General features: G+C 42.0%; 1 protein-coding gene across 1 annotated transcript in view; it reads left to right on the top strand.

Moving 5' to 3' along the window:
• The window catches only part of CFAP54 (cilia and flagella associated protein 54), a 533,435-nt gene that overhangs the window by 202,736 nt on the left and 307,367 nt on the right, over nt 1-23,332 (top strand). The window contains exons 28-29 of the mRNA XM_040344233.1: nt 18,562-18,732; nt 21,471-21,576. Of these exons, the coding sequence (XP_040200167.1) occupies nt 18,562-18,732; nt 21,471-21,576 (277 nt within the window). The remainder of the gene's footprint in view (nt 1-18,561; nt 18,733-21,470; nt 21,577-23,332) is intronic.

Here is a 23,332-nt window from a genome sequence, read left to right as displayed (position 1 = left end):
CCCTATCCTGATTGGCTAACTGACTTTGACAGTAGTGGGAGTCAATGACATCACAGCTGGTATTATAAAGAATACTTTTTCTTTTAATATTTTTATTTAATTAAACAACATGATCCACATACAAATATAAAGACCAGCGTTTGGTATGGTAGTAAAACTATGTCATCTGCGCACCAGATTACATTACAATATTCACATAACCAGGTAACATTTCTGTGTGCAAACAACATGTATTTAAAAAAAAAAAATCTTTATAATACTCCTTGAAGTGTCCGAGTGCCATGTAAACTGTATCTGTTAACACAAATAGTAACCTTAGCCTAAAGTAGGACAAAAAAAAAAGTAGGATAAAAAACAAACAAACAAAAAACATGTTTCTATTATTGGCTAGAGAAGGTAAAGCATACAATCTCTATCGTGTTTTTATTGCTATTAAAAAGAAAGAAAGGCTTTTTGTATGTTTGGAACACAATTTAACACTGCAGTTTTTTAAATGGCTATATGGCATTCACATATTTAGCTTTTAGTAGAGTAGGAGAAAGTGAAATGTTCTGTACTTTTTTATATGGTAATCTAAAGTGAAATATCCTGCAGCATGCCTTCTGGCTACATCTCTCAAGGACACTGCTCTGGATGCAGGGTTAAATATACACAAAATGGTGCCCTGGGCAGAAATCAAAGTGCGTCCACCTGTGCTGGACTACTGTAACAGCACAGGGTCATTAGAAATGTATTGTTGTATACAGAGTCATTGCTACAATGTCAGAGGCATAATCATAGCCACATTAAAAGAAGAACAAAGGAGCCAGAGCTATTTCATGCTACAAGCTGGTAATGCCATACCAGCCAGTACGTGATACCATATTACCAGAAACACTGTCACCAAGATATTAAGATCAGTGAGTCCGTTTTGCCCAAAGCTGAAAAGGCCAGAATGGTATTGTCATGCTACCAAGAATTTGAAATCATTCTAGTGCAGACTATGGGCCAGATCCACGTAGAACGGCGTAATTTTAAGCAGGCGTAGCGTATGGTAGTTACGCTACGCCACCGCTACTTTGACAGGCAAGTGCAGTATTCTCAAAGCAAAGTTGCGGCGGCGTAAATAGGCCGGCGTAAGCCCGCCTAATTCAAATATGGAACATGTGGGCGTGTTTTATGTTAATGTATTGTGACCCCACGTAAATGACGCTTTTTACGAACGGCGCATGCGCCGTCCGTGAAAGTATCCCAGTGCGCATGCTCCAAATTGACCCGCAAAAAGCCAATGCTTTCGACGTGAACGTAAATGGCGCACAGCCCTATTCGCGAATGACTTACGCACATGACGTAATCTTCGGAAAATTTGACGTGGCCCGACGTCCATACTTAACATTGGCTGCGCCTCATATAGCAGGGGTAACTTTACGCCGGAAAAAGCCTAACGTAAGCGGCGTATCTGTACTGCGACGGCCGGGTGTACGTTTGTGAATTGGCGTATCTAGCTAATTTACATATTCTAGGCGTAAATCGGCGTACATGCCCCTAGCGGCCAGCGGAAATATGCAGTTAAGATACGACGGCGTATGCGACTTACGCTGGTCGTATTTTAGCAAAGTTCTGGTGTTATCTGATTCTTTGAATCAGGCGCCAAGATAAGACGCCTCAGACTCAGAGATATGACGGCGTATCTGGAGATACGCCGTCGTATCTCCTACGTGGATCTGGCCCTATGTTGTTAAGCTACTAAAATCAGAAAGGCTTTTTCTATTTGGCAAATTTTACAAAATTAATATTATTTTACTGGTACTGTATTATTCTACCTACCTTGTCTACCCATGAGAGCTGAAACAATTGTGCTTATTGGCGCTTAAGGGCTGCAAAGCCACTACCAATGCGAGGAAAAAGCAGCTGTAAAAACATGCTTTTGGTAGCTTTTTGTATTGGCGTTAATGCACGTTCAGTTGCTCTAGCTTTTAGTGGCATTTCTCTGCCTCTATTTAAATTCAATGGTTCCCTATGAGAGCCCCTTGATTTGAATAGAAGTTGCACCAGAAGTCGGATCATGATGATGCGGTGTGACTTGTGCGCTGAGGACCTTGAAGAGGAACCCCATGGCAAAATGAAAAAAAAATTTGTGGGGTCCCCCCAAAATCCATACCAGACCCTTATCTGAACATGCAGCCCGGCAGGTCTTGAATCGGGGGATGAGTGAGCCCCCCCCTCCTGGACAATACCAGGCCACATGCCCGCAACATGGGGGGCTTTGGGACAGGGGGGGCATTGTACCCCTACCTACTCACCCCCAAAAAAGTGTCAAAAATAAAAACCGCACACAGGTTTTTGATAAAGTAATTTATTAAAGCAGCTCTGGCATCTCTTCTTATTCAGATTTATTCTGCTTCCGGTGATGTCTTCATCCTTTTAGATTTTTCTCCTCTCACTGCTGATGACTACTTCCGCTGCCGGTGCTCCTCTCTCCGCTGTCTTATCCCTCTGCCGGGTCTCCTCTCTCCACTGTCTTCTATCTCTGTTCTTCCTTCCTCTCAACGCTCTTTACCTTCCCAGTGTAATGCTAAGGACACCTTGTGGCAATACTTATATAGCCATGAGGCGAGGCCACCCGATGATGTCATCTGGAGGCCCCACCCCTTGTGATGTCACCGCCCGGGGCATGATGGGGTGTGATGTCACAAGGGGCGGAGCCTCTATATGGGGTAGAATTTATACACTCAACGATCCTGGGATCTTCTGTGTCTTCTGTTTTGGCATGCCACCATCGCCAATATAAGTTTCATTCGGAAGCATCTCTCCAGATTTGTGTGCGTTAAAATGCAGGGGTGATGTGTGGCGTGGCATTTGAGCAACACATGGCTGTGCTTAACACAAGCAAAGTTAAATAAAAACAGCTTGGCTAATCACAAATCCTGTATGCCATCCTCTCCACATGTCAAACGTTTAATCAATATACCCAGGTCATGAGCAAGATCATGAACAACCATAACAAAGTTAAGGTGACCTCAGAGGGCATATGCCTACACAACTAAGCTATAAACTTCTGAGATATCTGTGACCAGATCATAATACAGAGTCCCCAAAGAGCAAGTGACATGGTAACCTACCCAGCATCACCACTAGATAAATGACATAAGTGGTGTGTTATATATTTGTAGCACTCACCCAGTTTCACCTGGAGTGCCAGAGCTGTGACCAATGGGGAAATGGTTCTCCTAATTGGCATTGAGTTTACCTCTGTCCCCATGCCTATTTCCAGTCTTCTGCCTCCTCCATGTGCACCCATATGTCTCCAGTGCACCCCTGTGTCTCTAAGTGCACCCCATATTGCTAGGTGCACTTCTGTGCCCCCAAGTGTCTCATGTGCAGCCCAGTGTCTCCAGTGCACCCCTGTGTGCCACTGTGTTTCTAAGTGCACCCTGTTTTGCCAGGCACATTTTTGTAACCCCAAGTGTGTCCTGTGCACTCCAGTGTCTTCAGTGCTCCCCTGTGCGCTCCTATTCATCCCTTGCTACCTGTGTGCCTGCTTGATACCTGTGTCTCCGTGCAGCCTCTAGTACACTCCTGCACTCACTTGGATTGTACATCTCAGTGGATATGGTCCCCAGTCTCACAGTTTGCTCAAACAACAAATCCATCCAATGTACCCCAACTGCCTATTGATCTAAACAAGCGACTCTTTAAAAGGGGTGATACAAAGGAAGCCAGCCAAGTCCAGGTGATCTGACATCTGTGCACCCTCTCAGCCTGTTTGGATTAAATACAGACCTGTTTTGCTCCAGCCTCCAAACTTCTGGCTCCGTCACAGCCTTGTGCAGCTCAGCAATTTGTTACCTCCACACTTTACTTTCCACCTCCTCCATGCTTCTCTAGTGGTCCACTGCAGGTTTGTCCATAAGTTCACATACATTTTAGCTTTCCCGGCTCTCTTCTCAAGAATTTTTGGTGAGCCTCTTTAAGCCTTCTTTTCGGCACGTACCCACTGTTAAGGTTAGATTACAGTAGGACAGTATGCTATTCAGTTCAAGAACTCTCACAGATGAACCAGCATGGAATAGGGAGGCCCTCTCTGCCATCTTATGGCAGGATTTGTCCAAGCAAATGAAATGAACTGGCAGGTCGCAAAATTCCTATTCCCATTGACCTGGTCTCCCTAACAATACAAACAGACATTTCCAGAGCACTACTAGGAGAGGTCTCGTCTGTGGATAGATTTTTCTTCTCAACTGGCACGGACTTTCCTCAAAAGAATCCCATGCAACTTGTCTGCTCTTGACTATGAGAAAAGTCCTGACATCAGTCCCAGAGTTTTTTTTTATTGTAGACAAAAAGGACACCTTATTAGGCAATGTTCAAGGTCAAGAAACTCCAACATCTAGTATGCCTCGAGAAGGGCGAGAAGGGCATGAAGGGCCACTCTTCTCATCCCTCTTCTCAATGTCCCAACATTTCAGTGCAGCTGCATCTTGATAAGTCAATTGTTACTATGGAGGCCTCTCTCTGATTCAAGAGAAGCTGGCAACTACTTTTCTGCATCCTTCTTCAAAGTCTGAATGACCTCCTCAGGCCTGTCTCACCATCCCTTTACATCTCTGCAGTAGATGCTACTATCCTTACCTGTGAAGTCATCCATTTTCAAATCACACTGATCATAATGTCTGTTGGTGTGATTTACCATGAAGCTATTTCCATCCTCATTCTGCCACAAGCCAGTTCTACACTCATTCTGGGCCTTCCATGGATCCAACTTTACTTCACAGTGCTGGATTGGACCTCCTTTCAATTACTTATCTTGGGACCCTGCTGTCATTTCTTCAAAGTAAAAACAGTCAGTTGTCATTACATCATCCCTATGAATGTGCCTTCGACCTAGTTCCTGGCTTTTCTCCCCCTAGGTGGTGGGTATATCCTATCAGTCTAGTAAGTATCACAACCCCACTGTATGTTCCCAATGTGGGATGTCATAAATTGGGGATCTTGGATAAAAGGGAATGTGGTTATCTTATTCCTAAGGTCCCACGTATCCCCATAATGTATTATCTACCCAAGATACACAAGGACAGTGTATGTCCCCCCGGACGGCCCATTATTAGTGGGATCAATTCTGTTACCTCTTGTTTAGGGAGGTATATAGATTTCCACTTACAGCCGGTCGTTAACATCCCTTCATATTTAAAAGACACAAGGCACACTATTGCGCGGCTTGAGTAATTTGTGTACAGTCAGGACATCATGTTAGTAACAGCTGATGTTTCCTCTCTGTACACCAGCATTGCCCACTATTTGGGATTCTAAGCGGTAGAATGTTTTCTTGGCCGATGTAATCATCTCCCGAATATACAGAAACAATTCATTTTGGATCTGCTGAAATTCGCCACCTCAAATAATTATTTTTGGTATGATGGAGAATTTTATTTACAACAAAAGGCTGTGGCAATGGGGGCTAAGTTTGCCCCCAGCCTTGCTAACATCTTTATGGCCAAGTGGGAGAAGGATGTCGTCTATGCTTCCAACCGGCCAGAGATTGTACTCTGGGCCAGATACATAGATGACATCCTCCTCCTATGGAAGGGTGACCGGCAGTCTTTGGACGATTTTATGTCCATCTTAAACTCAAATGAAGTTGGAATCAGCCTTTCATATGAGGCAAGCTTTTCTAATATCCACTTTCTGGACCTGGAGATTCAAGTTCAAAACAATCAGTTAGTGACTAAAACGTATTTTAAAAGTACAGACCGTAACGGATATATTCCGACAGACAGTTGCCATCATCCTGCCTGGCTAAAGTCTGTACCACAAAGCCAACTATTACGAATAAAACATAACTGTTCGAATGTCCAAGATTTCCGTATCCAGGCACAGGTCCTTAAACAAAGATTTCTGGACAAAGGCTATTCCAACGATGAAGTTGATGGAGAGATAGGTAGGATTGGGAGCATTGATCGTACTACACTAACAGTAGAAAAACAGAAGGTTACTCAAGAATCAAAATTTAGGATTTTTTTTTACTACTTTCTCTGCACAATATAGACAGATTAAAGATATTATCAACAAACACTGGGGGATTTTGAAAGAGGACCACGTTTTGGGACCAGCACTTCCCACAAATGCGACGGTAATTTATAGAGGGGCTACATCCCTAAAAAATCGAGTTGCGCCCAATATCTCGGATCCTCCAGTCAAACCTTCATTTTTTTCCCCTTTCCAAGGGTTTTCACCCATGTAGGAAATGCAAGGTCTGTGTCAATAATGTGTATGGGAGAAAAAAGACAGTTTGTTTGTTTTAAATCCACTCACACAGGTACGGAGTTTCCCATGAAACATTTTTTTACATGCGCTACAACGCATATCGTTTAACTTATCACCTGCCCTTGTGGAAAACTAAAATAAATAAAATAAAAGCTTTTCCACAAGGGTAGGTGAACATATTGCTAAAATAAAGAAGGGTTGTACTAAACACACTGTACCCAGACATTACCTCAACAAGCATAATAAAAAACTTGAAGGTACCAGCTTCCAAATTATAGATAAATTTGTTCCACACTGGAGAGGAGAACCCAGTATAAGAGGGGTATCCAAGCTGGAGGTCTATTGGATCTATTTACTTAAAAGCTACGTGCCATATGGCTTAAACGTAGAATGGGACGTTAATGCGTTCATAAATCAGTCCTAAGGCTGGCCCTTGATGGACTGATTTGTGTATATGCATAACCCCTTTTTGTTTTTTCAGTTTTTCACGATATAAATTCTGTATAAGATTTTCTGGTTTTTCTCATTATCGTCTTAATATAATGATTTTGATGGCTTTTTCATGTCAAGGAATATCCGCCCCCACGAGACCAATCCCAATTTTCTATTTTTAAGTAATTGTAAGTGTTAGATATTGGAGACATCTATCAGAGCAAATAGATGTTCTAACAAGTGCGTTCCGATAGTTTGTTCTTTTCCGTATAACGTGTGCCCTAGGATGACCATAAGACCCTATGGAGCGCACGCTTTCCATGAGTGGAACGCATGACGCCGGCAGCTTCCGCACCACGTGATGTCCAGGGTGGTATAGCGGGACGCACGGTGGGTTCAATTGGAACACACCGTGGCGCGTACTGATGACGTCATTACGTCACGTCAGTCGCACTTACGACGGCGGAGTACGCCCATTGGTTAGCAGAGCGCTCCAACCTCTCTCCTTCTATTGGAGGCAGGATAGGGAAAGGATGATGCTACGATAGCGATTGGGGCACATGACATGAACTCCCGTCCCTTCACTTCCGGGATTTGGAACGTAAACAAGGACAGCAAATTGTTCTCTGACACGCACGCCGTTCAGGCATGGCCGAAGGGATGGGGGATCTCATGGAGGCGGATTTTTCAGGTATTTAAATGCAGGTGAGAAGCGAGATTCAGCTAGATACCCCAGTTGAAGTCTATCTCAGACGAAACCGGTCGGGTTGCTGACTTGCCACATCTCCACTGCATTTTTTTCTTTGGAAATACTCTCATCCACCCATCAAGGGGGAGAGCTGCTGTTCTATTTTACAGTTTTTTCCTTTTTTTCACGTGTGGTTTTGTAATTTTTTATACCATTGCTTTTATTGGATTCCTATCACTAGTGTGAAGTTTTGGAATTTTTTATTAAATCAGTTTTACACTATGAGGAGACATTTTTCTTTTTCTCCCCCCTCCTATGCCTGGGAGTGGTTGAGCACTACTACCATGCTTGTATAGCATTAAGCTATCCTCTGGATATCAAGACACCTTGGAGATTACCTTCGCCCGGGACTACCATCCTGAAGTCATCCGGATCAGACAGTCGGTCTACACAAGCCCTAAAGACCCTCCCACCGTACGGTGAGTTGAGGGTCCATCTGATCCGGTAAGAGTATCCATCTGTCTTTATATGTCCAATATTTGAGGATCACTTCTGGAAACATATGTCTTATGCTAACCAGCTGAGCGGAGGATATGTTTGTTACACCTTCACGAAGCACGGACTGATTTCTATATGATTGGCCGTTTTCATTTTATTTTTAATAGTGGACTGTATCAATACTGTACTTTCACTGTATATGGTTCATTATATGTTTTGTTCACTATCACTATTTTTTTAATAGGTTTGAACACTTATTTTATGGTGTGGTATATGATCACTGAAGTGACAGTACCTCTGAACAATTCTCATTTGAATGGTTGGATTCATTTCCTACTATTTTTTGACCACCAATTTATGACATCCCACATTGGGAACATACAGTGGGGTTGTGATACTTACTATTGGTTTCACAGGAGAACCCCTACAGGGTCTCCTTATTGGCGCTACATTGTTATATATTCACGTTCACAAAGTATCCATTTTGTTGTGTTGGCAGCCTGATTTTCACCTATTTGATTTAATTAGCACAATATATTATTATATATAATATCCTATCAGTCTCCCTGAGATCAAGGCTATGCCTGAATACACAGGTGAAGGGTCATCTGCTTAGTACCCATACCCTCATCACAAAGAAAATGGACTGTGAGCAGTTGAACCAGTTCCTTTTGGATGTGAGTGCTAGTCTTAACCCTGGATGGAACTGAGGGATATACCTTTTGGAGAGAAAGTTTCATAGGTTACAAGCACGTATTGAAGGAATGCAGAGATACATCCTTGGAGGGAGATTTATTATGATCAACAAGCACATTTTGCTATTCTATCAATAGACATGCTGGGTTCAACAAGCTACACTTAAATTATTCTGTTTTATTGGCTATACATCATTTGAATTAACATTTTGGAATAATTTTTTTAGTATTTTACTTTTATTTATGGACATTAATATTATTTGAAAAGTGTTGTTTTGTGTGAATTATATGCATATTGCATCTACTGAGCACTGCAATTATTGTTATATTTGTCTAAAGGTTCCCTCCAAGTTTGTTATGGGGTATATTGGACCTTATGCAAAGAATAATCCAGTCTACTACACACTTTGTCTTTGCATTTCAAGTCACTGAATTCTTTCCATGTTTCTTTGCTTAAGCCTTTGGTCCTGAACAGGTTTTCTTGTTCTTCATCTTTAGCTGTCTCCTTAGCTGATCCAACCCAAGAATACAAGTTACTCGTAGAAAAACAGTACTGTATCTAATTGAGTCAGTATCTAATTGATTGAACGGTTTTGGGTCCTGAAGAAAGATTCATGGGCTCTGCATCTAATGTTTTAGCTCCCCATTTGGCAAATCAATTTCATTTTTGCTTTCCATTGGACCCATGAGCTTGATGCGTGGAGAGGCCCCATAAGAGTGGAGTTATGTAACAATCACTGCTTCTGAAATACAGCACCATGACTACTTTCAGTTGTGCAGCCGCCAGCACTTCTGGGTTTCACACTGGTAAGGTAACATATGATTAAGCATTGACACAATGCGAAACGCGTCAGCTGTTTATCCCACTGTGTTCTGATACCTGTAGTGTATTTTTTCCTGTACCCAATAAAGGGCACGTCTTTTTCAAGTTACTGGAGTGCGGCTGTCCATATCCTTGTCGTTTTTTAACATATGGCTAGGCATCCAAGCAAAACATGTTGCTACTCATCGAGCCCACCTTCTGAAGTAATCTTACCTGTGTCCTCTATGCCAGCCTCCTTTGTGCCTCCTCAACTGCTAATGTTTGGCATACCACTGCAAGTTTTCTCTTGTACCTCAGTGTCCCTGTACCTAGTGCAGAGTGTGCGTGTAACGAAATGTCCCACACTCCGCTTGAGTGCTTTCGTCATTTACCGCTTCCTATCAGTCTGGATATAGATATCAGATATTCCAGCTGCTCACAAGCACACAAGGAGACGATTCTTGTTTTTCTGCTGAACATGGAGCGTTTATTAGAGCTAGAATACAGTCTTATATATAGTTAAAGAGGAGGTAACCAGACCATAAATGAACATGAGCTAATTAACTAATCATTTACCCAGACTAGGTGACTCAGAGATACAACCTTTTAGGGTAGACTTCACGTCTCCTAGCTCACCGGCTATACAATACACATTATCATAATTGCAAACATAGGACATCTTCACACAATATCATGAGCTCCAGTAGGAGTCGGCTCGTCTCCCGTCACAGTGCGAACATGTCCACGCAGACTCTGTTGCAATCACTTTAAGTGGATATGGATCCCAGTGCATGAAAGTACCAAAGAATGTCATGGATATCTGCCCAACCTCCTGTTCATAAACTCTGGAAACAAAACAAAGTTCTGGTCTGCCCTGACTTCATAACACCACTGGATTTCACGTGTTACTAGAAACTGTAAAACCTGTGCCTAACTCATTTGCTTGCTAACAACCAAAGGCCAAATATGAAAATTATTTTTTTAGTAGCTTGTTGTGTGAAAAGTAATCATGTATCTGATAGCTACAAAACAATGAGCTATCATATTTTTCTTTATTAGCAGTAATAGAACTATGGATAATTTGATCTGGTTATGGCAGAGCTATTATTAAGTATTTCCTGTTGATATAAAGAAAAATTCCTTTGTTCAATAAAAATGCAGAATAGTACACGTACCTAATTGTTCAGGTGCTGAGGAAATGATTTGTAATTGTCCTGCTTAGAGCAAGATCAAAAGACATGGCCTAATGGCAGTGATATTTTTCATCTCTTTAGAAATGTATGAAGGACAGAACACAGCAAACAATATTCTGTTTGCTGTGGCAGTTCATTGATGTATGGTGTAATGAGATTGTTAGGAAAGTATAATGAATGGCACTGCTACAGTGTAAGGGAAAATAAGACTGAAATGCACATGGGATTGGCGTCACATTAAAGTCTGTTGTATGCATTGTACATGTAAACAGCTGAAAACAGGAGGAACAATTGAATGCTAGGTTCCACAAGAGGCTTTGCTGCAAGAAATAATTGATGTAGCAGATTATAATACATGAGGAACGAAACACCCCGTGGTGATGACTTCTTTCTCCAGTAGCTGTTAAAGAGCCAGGCCTTCTTCATTGGTGGTCTGTGATGGTACACTTAGCTTAATAGATGCCTACACTGTGTAGCTGGTATGGACAGAAGAAATAGTTCCAGATTCAAGCTTATGTGTCATTACAGTAAAACCTTGGTTTGAGAGTAACTTGGTTTGAGAGCGTTTTGCAAGACAAGCAAAATTTGTCAATACATTTTGACTTGATATACAAGCGATGTCTTTGATATAAGAGTAGCATCATGTCACAACTGAGTATAAAAGAGAAGAGAGGCACCTCTAAGTGTAGCAATATGGTTACATTTAATGAAGGTATGCGACGAGCCAGAACCGCAGGGGAACACGTGAGGTGCACGGTTGGCCGATGAGAGACAGCAATAATACAGTTCATCGGTTTACTCACGGTTAGCAGAAAGCCTCCCTGGGCCGGTCGCACAGTGAAAGGGAAGACAGCACGAAATCCTCCGGGGCACGCTCTGCGATAGGGAAACGCCAGCCAAGATGGTGGTTGAGGTGCCCGTGATGACAGGGGTGTTTAGAGTGCTTGTGGCAGCTGGGTCCCTTGATGGTATTTGTCGTGACGCCAGTACCGTTAATGGTGGTACAACCAGTTGTAGTAGCAATGTTGAAGAATGAGGTAGACAGTGGTAGGATAAAACTCACAACTTTTACTGTCTGGTTTTGGTTGCAGTACAAACATCCAGTTAGAATACAGTCTCTGGGTAAATAGAGGAGTTCTGCTGATCCACTGCTAATAGGCTTTAGTAGGCCTGGACTCAGGCTGTGGTTCAGTATAATGCTTACTTGTTCCTGGTCTCTTTTGAATCCAGTGACATGGGTGAGGTTGCCGGTGGCTAAGAAATCCTTCACCTTTATACTCAAAGGTCTTTACTGCCGATTACTGGCTTTTATCCTTTGATTTTAGCAGTTCCAATTTGTCCCTTCTCTGGACTGACCTTCTCTCTCACCTTCACATTCTGCTTTCTCTCTGCACACTGCTTCCTGTACTGAACAACTGACCACAGATAACCTGAGCTGGGATAGATATCCCAGAGTGGTGCTATCCCCATCTTGTGGTGGGAAGTATGAAGCACACTTGACCAGCCTATGAACAGGGATACCACAGGTGTAGCAATGCAAAATGACATGCAATATAGCAATGACAAAGAAGTAATACTTTTGCAGTTCCCACATGTCCTGAGTGGGACGCTGCAGGTACAACATTTAGAAACTCACATGGTTGATGATTAAAACAGGCTCATCAAAGTAGACAGAATACGCGGTGACGACGCGGCGACGTGCGCGAACCCAGAAGTTCAATGCTTCCACGCATGCGTCGAATCACTTTGACGCGATGCGCGGGTTCTTGGGCCAGCGGACATGTCCGATGAGTCGTACTGACCATCGGACATGTCCGGCGGACAGGCTTCCAGTGGACATGTTTCTTAGCATGCTAAGAAACAGTTGTCCGCTGGAAACCTGTCCGGTCGGCCGGAAAATTGTCCGGTCGGCCCTACACACGACCGAACATGTCTGCTGAAACTGGTCCGACGGACCAGTTTCAGTGGACATGTTCGGTCGTGTGTACGAGGCCTTAGAGGCGCCTCTCTTCTCTTTTACACTCTGTAGCTCCTGCTGGATTTTGCTTCTAATCCCCTTGGGGAGGCTTCCATTTGTGGATGGACATTTTATGGTTACACAACTTATCACATTGCTATGAACTTTTTATATGGACTATAAACTGAAGAACTTACGGGAAAATTTGCTTTGATATATAAGTGCTTTGGATTACAAGCATGCTTCCGGAAACAAATAATGCTTGCAATCCAAGGTTTTACTGAACTTTTCATTCTTTATAGGGATATCATACAACAGCTTTAGATCTAAAGTTACCCCAGAACATCATGTTGGATGTTTCATTATCTTTAGCCACACCTGAATTTTGCTGCTGATGTACCGGTATATAGTTTTTTAGGTGGTGCACATACTGTAGGCATAATAGGAATGGTTTAGTACAGAGTTTATCTAATGTAATATGCTTATCAAATACAACACCCAGGCTTCACCTGCATGCAAAAAAGTAAAGTTTTAAACTGACCAGGTAAATTTAAAATCTTGCATATTACTAAACTGAAGTTTAAAAAAAAACTGTGGCATTAATCAGCCTTGATAAGGCCTATACTTGTGTTTGGAAGTCTCTTATTAGTGTGTGAAACGCCAAAGGCATCCCTGTGTCTCTAGGTGTCCCTGTACCCCCCTTGTCTCCAAGTGTGCCCAGGGCATTCCCTTTATTAGTTGTACCTCACTACGGTTGTTTAAAGCTAAACTCCAGGCATGGTTTGTATCTCATAATTACAACCCCAATTTATGTTATTTTATTTTGTATCGGGGTTTGCCCCTCATACACTTCAAGGGGGTTCACTTCTAAGTTTGAGTTTTATCAATTTCAGAAAAACCCTCAGCAAATTTAATCCATGTAGGTCCACCTATGTGGTGAGATGTCCACAAACATTTGGCCATGTAGTGTATGTGGTAACTCAGGTCTTATGCCGCGTACACACGATAATTTTTCTTGATCATTAAAACGACGTTGCCCACACACCATCGTTTTTAAAAAATGCTCTAGCAAAGCGCGGTGACGTACAACACGTACGGCGGCACTATAAAGGGGAAGTTCCATGCGGATGATGCCACCCTTTGGGCTGCTTTAGCTGATTCCGTGTTAGTAAAAGACGATTCGCGCTTGTCTGTCTGTTACAACGTGATGAATGTGCTTACTCCATTATGAACGGTAGTTTTACCAGAACTAGCGCTCCCATCTCATAACTTGCTTCTGAGCATGCGCAGGTTTTTAACGTCGTTTTAGCCCACACACGATCATTTTTTACAACCCGAAAAACGACATGGTTTAAAATGACGTAAAAAAATGCAGCATGTTCGAATTTTTTTTTTTTCAGAAACCCAAAAATTATGTGAAGCCCACACACGATCATTTTAAATTACATTTTTTAAAAACAACGTTTTTTTTTCATGCCAACAAACTATCGTGTGTACGCGGCATTATGCAGCACATTAATAATTAGATGTGTATGGAAATATGATTTGTAAGTTGTTCAACAAGGTTGTCATAGTTTAAAAAAATAGTACAATTGTTGTACATTTTTGTATTTCCACTGCAAAAAAATTGCTGAAATACATTAATAAACTTCCTACTGATTTAAAATGATCAAAAACAAAATATAACTGGACATTATGGGTTTGTTGCTAGATAGAAAATATATACACAATTCCCTTAATATGTCATTTTATTTAGCACTTTTATTGGTGGTCAGTGTGCCATAAAGCAGCTGTGAATTTAGCTAGTTTTAGGTTTGTTAGCGGAACCAATAAATACATTAATATGTGCTGACTTTTATGTGAAAATCCACTTTAAAAAAGATCATTTTAAAATTCTGTTAAATGTGCTTTATAAAGTGGATTGAAGGTCAAAAGGTCTGTTCTAATAATATTTCAACTTTTTTGATTTCCTTAGGGCTAGCACAAAACCATTTAATTTTAGAGTAGTTTGATCCGTATCTTTTTGTTTTTTCATATCTTTATGCAGTTTAAACCTTTTTAGCAGAGTCCAGTGAGCATCTTTGAAGCTTTAGGCGCTTGTGTCCTGAACTAATTGCCATCCAATAGCCACACAGACAACAGATAGCCTCAAAAGATATCCACTATGTTATTTCTTATTTTTTTAAGTAGTACTCTGTATATGAACGAACGGAACTAGTTTATTGCATATACAATTATCAACTTGTACAAATGCTTCAAAAATCGTGCTTTTAGTTATGGTTTCAGTGTTATATACAGTATATATATGTGCGAACAGCCATGTATGATCTTGCAGCGTGCAAACCGTTTACAGCTAAATCGGCATCTTAAGCCTCATACACACGATCGGACTTCCAACGAAAAAATCCGCAAATTTTTGTCTGAAGGCCGTTGTCTGTGAACTTGTTCTGCATACAGACACCAGAACATTTTCAGCCAACATACAACAAACTTTGTGTTTTTTCAGCTCTTTACCGCCACCCTTTGGGCAACTTCTGCTATTGTTGTTGACGTTTAGCATTGATTCGGAGCATGCGTGTTTGTACTTTGGATTTTAGTCCGATGGATTTGTGTACACACGATCGGATAATCAGACGGAACACATTTGAGAGCATGCACAGCCAACATTTGTTGTCAGAAATTTTGAAAAAAATTGTCCAATGGAGCATACAGACGGTCAGATTATCCAACAAAACACGTCCATCGGACGCAAAAACAAAAAAAGCTAAAACTTTTCTTTCTAGTTTTGTATAGAGTGGGGAAGTTCTGTTGGGTTTTACTTTTACCTTGGACTTCTTTACTGATACTTCCCTTCATTTCCTGGCCTGCTGACAATGGTTTCACCAGACAGAAAGTTAGTGTACAACAGCAACACGGACAGTTTTATTTAGAATAGGGAAGTGCTAGAACCTCTTTTAGCTTCCTATTGTTGTTGTTATTGTTCCTGTTTCAGATTTTCCCTTAGGCCCCTTTCACACTTGTACAACTTGTCCCACGATTTGGGACTGCAAAGTAGCATGACAAGTCGTTCCCCATGATTTTCAATGACAACCATTCATATTAGTACGGCTTCAAGTCATTCTGACTTCAAAGTAGTCCTTGCACTACTTTGGTCTGACTTTCATGCCAGTTACACAGGCATTCCCTGAAATCGCGGCAAAATCGCACCTGGGAATCACGGCAAAATCGCAGCCGCAAAATTGCAGTAAAATCGCGCCACTTTGAAGTCGCAGTCATGTGAATGGGGCCTTACTTTCTGTTTCTTGAAAACATTGTCGGTGAAACAGGAAGTGAAGGAAAGTCTAATGGAGTCCTAGTTAGCAGTAAAACCTGACAGGTTTTAATTCCCTAAAAGAGTTTTGCCTGCACATACACACTCACCGACCACTTTATTAGGTACACCTACTAGTACCGGGTTGGACCCCGCTTTGCCTTCAGAACTGCCTTAATTTATCATGGCATAGATTCAACCAAGTGTTAGAAACGTTCCTCTGAGATTTTGGTCCATATTGACATGATAGCATCACACAGTTGCTGCAGATTTGTCGGCTACGCACCCATGATGTGAATCTCCCATTCCGCCACATCCCAAAGGTGCTCTATTCGATTGAGACCTGGTGACTGTGGAGGTCATTGGAGTACAGTGACCTCATTGTCATGTTCAAGAAACCAGTTTGAGAGGATTTAAGCTTTGTGAAATGGTGCATTATCCTGCTGGAAGTAGCCATCAGAAGATGGGTACACTGTAGTCATAAAGGGATGAACATGGTCAGCAATAATACTCAGGTAGGCCATGGCGTTTAAACGATGCTCAATTGGTACTAAGGGGTCCAAAGTGTGCCAATAAAATATCCCCCACACCATCACTACCAGCCGGAACCTTTGGTACATGGCAGGGTGAATCCATGCTTTAATGTCTGTGTGAATTGACAGGAGTGGCATCCGGTGGGGTCTTTTGCTGCTGCTGTAGCCCATCTGCTTCAAGGTTCGATGTGTTGTGCATTTAGAGATGGTATTCTGCATACCTTGTAACAAGTGGCTATTTTAGTTACTGTTGCCTTTCTATTATCTCAAACCAGTCTGCCCATTTGCCTCTGACATCAGCAAGGAATTTTTGTCCATGCAACAGCCACTCACTGAATATTTTTTTTTTCCGGACCCTTCTCTGTAAACCCTAGAGAAATCCCAGTAGATCAGCAGTCTCAGACCAGCCTGTCTGGCATCAATATACATTATATATGCAAAGTCACTTACTGTATATACTTGAGTATAAGCCGACCCGAATATAAGACGAGGCACCTAATTTTACCACAAAAAAAGGAGAAAACTTATTGACTCGAGTATAAGCCTAGGGTGTCCATCTGCATGTCTCACTGTGCCTCACTTTGCCTCTGTGTCCATGTGCATGCCTCACTGTGTCCATGTGCATGCTTCACTGTGTCCATGTGCATGCCTCACTGTGTCCAGGCCTCACTGTGTCCATGTGCATGCCTCACTGTGTCCAGGCCTCACTGTGCCCATGCCTCACTGTGCCCATGCCTCACTGTGCCCATGCCTCACTGTGTCCATGCCTCACTGTGTCCATGACTAGACTGACATTTAACATGGGAGTCTATGGAAATGGGGCTACATGTGTGCCAAGTTCCGGGTCCAGGGGACCTACAACCGGCCAGTACCGGGTCCCCAAAGTCAGTGGAGAAATGACCGTTTAACATGGGAGTCTATGGAAGGGGTGCCCGGCTTTGAAAAATCGGTGCTGCCCGGCCGTAGGTCCCCCGGACAACAAACTTTGCACACTTGTAGAGGAAGAGTGGGGCTATATTTGTGCCAAGTTTGGGGCCCTTCCATAGACTATAGCTGGCCGGTATCGGGTCCCCAAAGTCCGGAAGATCAGCCGCAAAAAGGTGACTCGAGTATAAGCCCAGGGGGGCATTTTCAGCACAAAAAAAGTGCTGAAAAACTTTGCTTATATTGGAGTAAATATGGTAAATCCCCTTTCTTCCCCATTCTGATGCTCGGTTTAAACTTCCAAAAATTTGGCTTCACCACATCTAGATACCTAAATGCATTGAGTTGCTGCCATGTGATTAGCTCATTAGCAATTTGTGTTACCAAGCAATCTAACAAGTGTACCTAATAAAGTGGCCGGTTAGTGTATATGTATAAAACTGATTTGAATGGACCATATGTAAAGCGCTGCGTAAAGTGTTAATGCTATAAAAAATACCTATAATAATAATTATATGGTGTGAAAAAAACAAATATGACAGGCTTAAGTCACAAAGCTTTAACAATCATTATATGCAGAAATGAAAGCCCACGAGATCTGAAAATAACAATCATGCCTCAAAGTGGTTGCTATAGCAGATAACACATTCATTTATAGCTTAGTGAATAACCTAATCACATTAAAACCATTTACAATGAAATGTTGTAACAACACAAATGAATACATTATGAAAATACACAATAGCTTTTCTTCAGAAAATGATGCTGCACGCATACCGTTTCTTCTCATATCATGCCCACTTCTACGCTTTACTGCGGCTGATATAGAGAAACACTTTGCTTATAAGTAAGAGGCTCTCCTAAGGATTAAACTGGTTTGAGTTTCCAAGTCCACATTATTTCTGTTACTGATTTAACCATTTGCTGTTCACACTATATACATAAATGGATGGGTGGCACACTACTGAGGGTGGGGCAGTTTAACAATTTGGTCACACCGGATGCGGCTTTGAAATCGTGTAACTTCACTTGAAATCGCGCGATTTCTAATCTGTATGTCAGTGCGACTTGGAAGACGTCTGTTGCTGGAGGAAGACCATGCAGAGTGTAGCTCCGGGACTCAGCCCTGAAACCTCGGGCCAATTTTCGTGACTGTCCCGGCAAATCAGGGCTGGTTGGGAGGTATGTTATGTATACTGTATATATAGTAAAAAAAGATTATTCTGTTTGAATGAGAAGGACTTGTCTTTTAATATTTTTTTTTTGACTGTATTGTTTTTATGCAGGTGCTTCGTTCATGGGAGGAATATGAAATAGCAGCTTCTGTAATAGAAACTGGGAAAAAGTTACTTGATGTCACAGAAAGCACAGCAAACTGTGTCCAAGCATATCAGTCAAAATTAAGTGATGACCTTGAAAAAGCAAAGGATGGGGGAGAAAAAGGAGAAAAAGAAAAGGTATGGTTTTAAACTTTTGCATCAAAACAGAACCAAAAGTGGTTGTAAAGTCAGAAGGTTTTTTATCTTAATGCATTCTCTAAGTATTAAGATAAAAAGCCTTTTTGGTGCAGCAGCCCCTCTTGCCTGAGGTCCCTCTCTGTCCGGTGATATCCACAAGTGTCTCAGTTGTCTAAGATTCTCCTTCCTAATTGGCTGGGACACAGCAGCAGCGCCATTGGTTCCCACTGCTGTCAATCAAAGTCAGCTAGCCAGTCAGGGAAGAGAGGAGCGGGGCCGGGTCAGAGCTTCGTGTCTGAATGGACACAGGGAACTGCGGCTCGGCTCGGGTGCCCCCACAGCAAGCTGCTTGCTGTGGGGGCACTAAACAGGTGGGAGGGGCCAGGATCAAAGAAGAGGGACCCGAGAAGAGGAGTATCTGGGCTGCTCTGTGCAAATCCACTGCAACAGAGCAGGTAAATATTACATGTTTATTATTTTTATAGGAAAAAAACGAGACTTTACAATTACTTTAATATGTTCAGCATAGGAAATGACATCCGTGCTATACCATGGTTTTGTCATTACTATGCACAATACTTAATTTAAAAAAAATGCCAGATAAATTATTCCCCCTCTTAGTTAACAATTTCAAAAATGGATTTTGTGAAATGATATGCTTTTATCGAAGTAGTTTTTCCTGTAAAAAGTATTTAATAGCCATTTATTAGAGATAATTGGATACCAAGATACTCTCGGCAACACCAGCCCGTCGGTCATCTGCCAGACCTACCCGATTGTCAAAAAACGAACAATGGCAATAACCAGTAAAATGATGGCAGTCCATAGCCTGGGCTTTTTTTTTAGATTTCACCATATTTATTAATGGCTTAGTGCAGGTAGAGTGCATACTGTAATGCTTAGCGTATGGCCAAATATGATCACAGGTTGATGATGTCATGTTTGGAAAAAGCATTTATCTTCTACTGTATTGGCAAGTTGAGTTGGGAGTGACACTGGATCTAAAAATAAAAAAATAAGTTTTGATGTAGCAGATTTGTTATTTAAGTGTGGTTATCAGCCAGTAGTTTGGATAAAAACAAAAGTATCAAAGATAACGAAATGGCAAAGGAATGGATCAGTAAAATGATCAGATGTAATACATTTATTTTTTATTTTTTTTAGAGTTGATAACCAACTCTATCGCCTTTAAAAGAAAAAAAATGTTTTATCCTACTGCTTCCGTTGGCACTCTGATATCTCATGTACGTCTTCTACTGTCTGTCAGGCTATAGTAAACTGCGCCTCTATAGTTGCTAATTTTAACTAAAATAAAGATTTTACCTAGTAAGATTTAATATTGTAGTTCAAATGGGCATACCACAAAAATCATTAGCAACATAGCCTGAGCAGAAACCTTCTGGCAGTGTGTCATTACTGTTCCATGTACCTTTTTATAGGAAACACCAGCTCTAAAAATTGCTATCTGTTTCTCTTTGTACATAAGGGCAAAGGGCAGAGAGTTATTACAATGATCGGAATTCTGTATTGAATGCTGGGATTTCTCAGAAGCAGTATGGGTATGATTTGTACCCGGAAATGGTCTGCTCACACTCATGATTGTTCATAAATATTCATATCTATCAAAGTGATAGCAACATTATACAGATGTAAGAACAATGAACACTCTACAGTCATGACAATATTTTAATCCATTTACTAATATGCTGTGTCTGTTTAAAGTGTTCTGGTGTGTGGCAGTGATAGATCTGGTAAATTTTTACTGAAAGTTCCTGCCTAGTAATAAGCCGATATTACACAGTAATGATCCATTTATATCTCGGAAACTAAAAACACAACCTTCCCTGTGTAAACATATTTTGTTACAAAACATGGTGGAATTAAACTTTAAATAACATCGCTAGCAGCTGGAGTTTTTTGGTAGAAGAAAATTTCTTTGTCAATTGGACCTGCTAGCAAATCTATTTTCTGTGTGTACGTTGTCTACAGTCAGGGTCTCCGATAGGAGGGACCACCAGTCCTCCTGTAGGGGGCTCCGGCACACAGAGGGGCCCGAACAGCAGGCGGAATCGGTGTGGTCGGACGGAGGGGCAATTTCGGAAACATGCCCCATGTGGCTCGCTCTCTGCAGCAGCTGAATACCGGTTTCCCTCCCTCCCACTAGCTTTCAGCTGCTGCAGGGAGAGACATTGTTCCTGTAATTGCTTCCCCTGCACCGATCCCCCTTCCTGTTCTATTATAAAAGGGCTCATTTACACAGGTTCTCTGCTATGTTTGTGTCCACTAATAATGATTTTAGTGTGTTTTTAGTGAAAGTATTTTTTTTATATATGGGGGAGGGGCCTGCCTGGTAGGCTGTGTGGGGCCCCAGGATTTCTAACAGCAGCCCTGTCTACAGTGCATGTACATTGTACACTCCCAGGATCTGTAAAGTACTGTGTATTGAAGCCATGTCCTTGTATGATGCTATTCCAGCAAGCATGTGTCCAATAGCTCAATAGAAAAGACACCAGGTCAGAAGATGACCAGGAGCAAATGGCACAGCAGTGGATAGAGTGATGAGGGACAACACATACCTTGCAACAGGAGAAGGCAAGGCCAGGAGTTGGGTGTGCACAGCATGATAACACAATGATGTGATGTATTGATTAAATATTGAAGTTTAATCCACCTGACAAATTTACTTCATGCTGTATGCTTTGCAAAGTTTGTTAACTGTTTTGTTTCTTGGTATGTAGGGGTCCTTTCCCAAAAAGCATCAAAAAAAGAAACTAATTATTACGGACAAAGTTAATGAACAATTGACTGCCCTGGAACAAGATCTTCTAAAATTGACTAAACCAGGTAAGTTGCTTCTATCTAAACTATAGTGCATTATTAAATATAAACACGCAGGTTCTTTTAAGAATGCAGCCCAAAATGCATTGACTGTGTATAATGAGTTAACCTATGGCAACTGTTTTTTTCAGTATACTGTGGTATGGACATCAGATTTTTTGGTGCAAGTTTAATACGCATCATTACTTAAAGTGGAATCGCAGCCAAGCTTTTTTTTTTTTTTTTTTGCTGAAACTCTCTCACTTTCTTTTTTTTTTAAGGGCCAATTGTCACCAGATCCATATACAAAGTAATTTTTTTTGGGTTGTTAAATGTGTCTGAGGCAGCCTAAATTCACACTGATGCGACAATCGCTCTGACTTTGGAACACTTGTCGAATCAGCAGTCGCACCCCAGTCATACCCAATTCTGTGCAATGGAACCATTCTAATCGGTGCAACTTGAGTCCCTCCCAATTGAAATAAGGTTTCTGCACTACTTTTGGTACGACTTGCATTGATTTCTGTTAAAGAAGTTGCATGCAAGTCGGAAACAAAGTAGCGCTGGGGTCCGCTTTCAAAATCGCGTTGAAGACATGCGACTTTTAAGTTGCGGGCAGTGTGAACCCGGGCTTAAGCTCTGTTCACATGAGCCGAATGTCAGGAGACAACGGGCAGTTAAAAAAAAAAAAACAGCTGACATTCGCCTGTGTGTATGCCAGTCTGTCCAACAGCAACCGACTGACTCTCGATAAGCGCTCTCAGCCAATGGCATAGAGCACTGATCGAAGTGTTCTGGCGGGGGGTGTCCCCCTGTCAGGACACAACAGCTACGCCATGGAAATCGCTGAACCAATAGTTGTCCCAGACCTGTTGAATTATATATAAATTTGCCTCTGTTCTGGCTGTGGTACTGCCTGGTAGTATTTTCCCTTGTTGCCTGTAGGTGGCGTTACCACTTCAGACCCAGGTTGGAACGTAGGTGTACCATGGTGTATTGGGTGTACCTCCTTGGGAGTGGTGACCCCGCTGTGCACGCTGGGAGGGGATACTTAAGAGGCAGATGCCATTTTTCGGGGTCCTTCGGCACGTGGCCCTCCTGGCACGAGGTGGATGTGCGTGATCTCAGTCTCTGGACCACTGTGGTCTGAGGCTGTGTTCCTGTCAAGTAGGCCCAGTGATCCTGGTTGGCGCCTATGCTTTGGAGGTGAACCTGTGCTGTCTGTCCTGCGGGAAGAAGCCACTCAATGAAGGAAGCCAGGGGAGGACCTGTCCCGGAAAGGACCGAGCGGAAGGCTGGTACTTTGGGAGAGGCCTGCTAACTTATTTAAGGCTGCACCATAACCTACAACACCTTACAGTTTGCCGGATTGGCTTAAAGGGTCACTAAAGGAATTTTTTTTTTTAGCTAAATGGCTTCCTTTACCTTACTGCAGTCCTGGTTTCATGTCCTCATTGTTCGTTTTTGCTTTCATGTTGCTGTAAATCCTCTCTGTTCTGGACACTTCCTGGTTGCCTGTTTCCTGATAACCACAGTACTGGGAGATTTCTCACGGTGGTCACTAATCAAGGAGCTGTGTGTAAAACGAAACTGGATTGGTGCTGAGAAGTTTTAGACAAAGTATCACTGCTCTCTATTGGCTGACTGCCCTCTAGTGGCTCTCTGTACATCAGAGAACCAGCAAACAACAGCAAAAACGAAACTACACTGCAGGCACATTATATGATTGTTTTTTTATCTGTTTTTAATCATTTTTAAAAGGAATCAGTTAACTATTATGTCT

Source organism: Rana temporaria, chromosome 3, assembly GCF_905171775.1.
Source record: "Rana temporaria chromosome 3, aRanTem1.1, whole genome shotgun sequence".
In the NCBI taxonomy this organism is placed as follows: Eukaryota; Metazoa; Chordata; class Amphibia; order Anura; family Ranidae; genus Rana; species Rana temporaria.
This window is presented reverse-complemented; position numbering and strand designations above follow the sequence as displayed.